This window comes from Camelina sativa, chromosome 18 (assembly GCF_000633955.1).
Source record: "Camelina sativa cultivar DH55 chromosome 18, Cs, whole genome shotgun sequence".
In the NCBI taxonomy this organism is placed as follows: domain Eukaryota; kingdom Viridiplantae; phylum Streptophyta; class Magnoliopsida; order Brassicales; family Brassicaceae; genus Camelina; species Camelina sativa.
Genome location: NC_025702.1, coordinates 5,997,067 through 6,001,044, shown reverse-complemented (window position 1 = coordinate 6,001,044; position 3,978 = coordinate 5,997,067). Strand labels below are relative to the sequence as shown.

Below are 3,978 nucleotides of genomic sequence, written 5' to 3'. Positions count from 1 at the left end.
CTATGTGGGTCAACAGTCTTCTCAAAGATCGATTTGAAGAGTGGGTATCATCAAATCAGAATGAAGGAAGGAGATGAATGGAAAACAGCCTTCAAGACCAAGCAAGGGCTCTACGAATGGCTAGTCATGCCGTTTGGTCTCACCAATGCTCCTAGTACCTTCATGCGTTTAATGAATCATGCTCTCAGACCTTTCATTGGCGTCTTCGTGGTTGTGTACATCGACGACATCCTCATCTACAACAAAGAAGGAGTTAGAGTGGACGATGAGAAGTTAAAGGCTATTAAGGAGTGGCCAACACCCAAAAACGTGGCAGAAGTCAGGAGCTTTCATGGATTAGCAGGATTCTACAGGCGATTTGTTCAAGACTTCAGTACTATTGCAGCGCCACTTACAGAAGTTATCAAGAAGGATGTAGGATTCAGATGGGAAGAAGCACAAGAGAAGGCGTTTTCAGCCTTAAAAGAGAAGCTTATCACTACCCCTATTCTCTTACTTCCTGATTTTATGAAAACTTTTGAGATTGAATGTGATGCCTCCGGAGTGGGTATAGGTGCTGTTTTGATGCAGGATAGGAAGCCAATAGCTTACTTCAGTGAGAAGCTAGGAGGATCGACGCTAAACTATCCTACATATGACAAGGAGCTGTACGCCTTGGTTCGGGCTCTTCAAACGTGGCAGCATTACCTGTGGCCAAAGGAGTTCGTTATTCATACTGATCATGAGTCCTTGAAGCATCTCAAAGGACAACAGAAGCTCAACAAGAGACATGCCAGATGGATGGAGTTCATAGAGACTTTTCCCTACACGGTTAAATACAGGAAAGGTAAGGATAATGTAGTCGCAGATGCATTATCCATGAGGTACACTCTCGTTTCTACCTTGTCTTCTAAGCTTGAAGGTTTTGATAAAATAGTAGAATTTTATGAGACTGACATCGATTTTGCTGAGAACTATGGCAAATGCCATAAGTTTGCTTTTGAAAACTACTATAGGCAGGATGGATATCTATTTTATAAGGATCGATTGTGCATACCAAGAGGATCCATAAGGGAACTGTTGATTAGAGAAGCTCACGGAGGTGGACTAGCTGGACATTTCGGAGTGTCAAAGACTCTACTTGGACTGCAAGAACACTTCTATTGGCCTCAAATGAAGAAAGACGTTGAGAAAGTCTGTTCTAGGTGCCATATCTGCAAAATGGCCAAGGGTAAAGTACAGCCCAACGGCTTGTACACTCCTCTCCCTATCCCTTCTCAACCTTGGACTCATATTTCTATGGATTTTGTTCTTGGCTTACCTCGAACCAGAAATGGTAGAGATTCTATTTTCGTTGTGGTTGACAGGTTTAGCAAAATGGCTCACTTCATTGCCAGTCACAAGACGGATGATGCTGTTATTGTAGCTAACTTGTTTTTCAGGGAAGTAGTACGTCTGCATGGAATACCTCAAGTAATCGTTTCAGACCGAGATACTAAGTTTCTAGGACACTTCTGGAGAACGCTATGGGCTAAACTCGGAACCAAGCTATCATTCTCAACCACATGTCATCCGCAAACAGATGAGCAAACCGAAGTGATGAACATGACGCTATCTACACTCCTCAGGACCTTAGTGAAAAGCAATCTCAAGTCATGGGAAGAATGTTTACCACACGTAGAGTTCGCATATAATCACGCTAAGCATTCTGCTACTCTATTCTTTCTTTTTGAAAGTGTTTATGGTTTTAATCCACAATCACCTCTAGACTTGATTCCTTTACCTTTAAGTGTGAAGTGTAGCTTTGATGGCAAAGAAAAGGCTGAACAGGTCAGGAGGATACATGCTAAAGCTAAGGAGAACATAGTGAAAAGAACCAAACAGTACGACAAAAATGCGAACAAGGGCAGAAAAGAGATCGTTTTCGAAGAAGGAGACTTGGTGTGGATTCATGTACGCAAGGATAGGTTCCCAGAAGAGAGGAAAAGCAAGCTTCTACCACGAGCTGATGGTCCATTTGAAGTCATTAAGAAGATCAACGACAACGCCTACCAGATTGATCTTCAAGATCCCGATTTGAGGACAAATCCTTTTGAAGAGGCAGAGGATGATATGATCGTGGCCAGCAAGGAGACAGAAGCTGCAGAGAAACCGGAGATCGTGGGAAGGATCACTCGTTCAAGAGCTAAGGAGATGGCCAAGGAAGCTCATGCACTCATAGCTGACGGGTCATTCAATCTACCGAGGATCCAAGTCTTCAACATATCCACCCTGAAGACTTCACCCGGTAATGATAACTAGATAACTTAGGTGTGAAGTTTGTACTCTTTTTCCCATAGCTGAGTTTTGTCCCAATGGGTTTTCTCGGTATGGTTTTTAATGAGGCAAATGGATCACTACGTCGAGTTATCTAGAAGTCATTACCAATGGGGAATAATGTACTAATACAAGTGACTTCTGTACTACTACAGATCACCTAGACGCTTCGTTGTTTTCTTATTTCCTTTACACGCCTTGTTGTTTTATTTTGAACTTCCTGTTGTTTGGAGTGTCGAGCCTTAGGGTTGATTATAAAACCCAAAAGTGATGCCTCCTTGTTTGGTAGCGAAGAAGTTTTATGTAACAAGTATTATTGAATCTTTCTTCTCTCAATCCGAACTCGTGAATGCGTTCATGATTCGGAGTTTCTAAACACTTTGTGATTAAGAAACTCTTCACTTTATTTTCGAATTCATATAACCATCTAACACTTCTCACCATCGAATCATTGCTTTTCTCTCTCGAACATCACCTGTCGTCACTCGCAATCCACTTGTGCATCATCACCATCAATTCATGTCGCCACTTACCTGTCATCAGCCTCCATCAGAATTTCATCCTAAGGAGTTCGTATTACCACTTCCAGTGGCCACCACCTCTGATCACCTCCTTCGATCACCTCGTTTGACCACCCCCCTCTTATCGCCGGTTTTCGACCACCTTCTCCAGCCATCCCTTCCAGCTATCACTACTCTCCACTACCACCATTACTCTTAAAACACCAAAACAGTAATTTTGCATATCCTTTATCCTATTCTTCTAATTTAATTAAATATACTACTATATTCTTAATTATATTATTGATTTTGGTTAGACAGTGAATTGACCCATATGTTTTTATGGTGAACAACCATAAAAGGAGAAAAAGGAGAGGGAGAGAGGGCGCGTGTGTGTTTCATGCCCGTGGGTTATTGGCCGTTCATCTCTCTTTCTATTTTCCAATGCTCAGGTCAGGTCACATCGCAAGCTGATGATTGTTTCTCTTTTTGTTTCTTTTGTTTCCTTCTATTATCTCTTTTGAAGCTTCGTCTTTGCATTTGTCGGATTTAAGGTATGTTCTGTCCGAAAAAATTCATGCTCTCATTGACTTAATGAATCTATTTGAACAAGCAAATGCGATAAACACGAATTGAGCTTTGACCATGTATAAACAGGAACAACAACAAAATTGTCTGATACAGTTACAATAATGTTGGGTGATGATAAAGATTCAGACGACCTTAATGTATTTCTAAACGCCATTGGTGAAACTGGAGATGATGATGAAGCTCCAACGAGAATCTCCACCTCTTTCAATGACATCGACTTCTTGACCTTTGACGATGAAGATTCACATCACAACCCATTTCAAGATTGTGAATCAAGTCCAATCAACGAGCCTCCTCCTCCTAAGATTTATGTCGCCCCTAGGGTGATGATAAGTCATCAAGATTCGTTTTCTGAAGATTCAAGAACCGATGTCATCGAAGATGCTAGGATATTGCCTGCTTCGCCTCGTTTGCGAGTTCCTGCTTCTCCTCGAGCTTTTGTGTATCCGAGATCTGTTGAATCGCCTCGTTTCGGTTCTCCCGTTGGTGTTATCGACACAGCTTCGCCTTTTGATTCGGTTAAGGACGCAGTTTCTAAGTTTGGTGGGATCACAGATTGGAAAGCTCATAAGATTCAGACAATAGAGGTTTT

General features: G+C 41.8%; 1 protein-coding gene across 2 annotated transcripts in view; it reads left to right on the top strand.

The window, feature by feature from the left end:
- The window catches only part of LOC104760672 (protein WEAK CHLOROPLAST MOVEMENT UNDER BLUE LIGHT-like 3), a 3,782-nt gene continuing 2,954 nt past the window's right edge, over positions 3,151–3,978 (top strand). Inside the window, exons 1-2 of one of the 2 annotated variants that reach the window (XM_010483630.2) lie at positions 3,151–3,247; positions 3,453–3,973. In XM_010483630.2, coding sequence (XP_010481932.1) covers positions 3,196–3,247; positions 3,453–3,973 — 573 coding nt within the window. In that variant the 5' untranslated portion in view covers positions 3,151–3,195. Of the gene's footprint in view, positions 3,350–3,452; positions 3,974–3,978 lie in introns of both variants that reach the window. The other variant, XM_010483632.1, reaches the window with a different exon arrangement.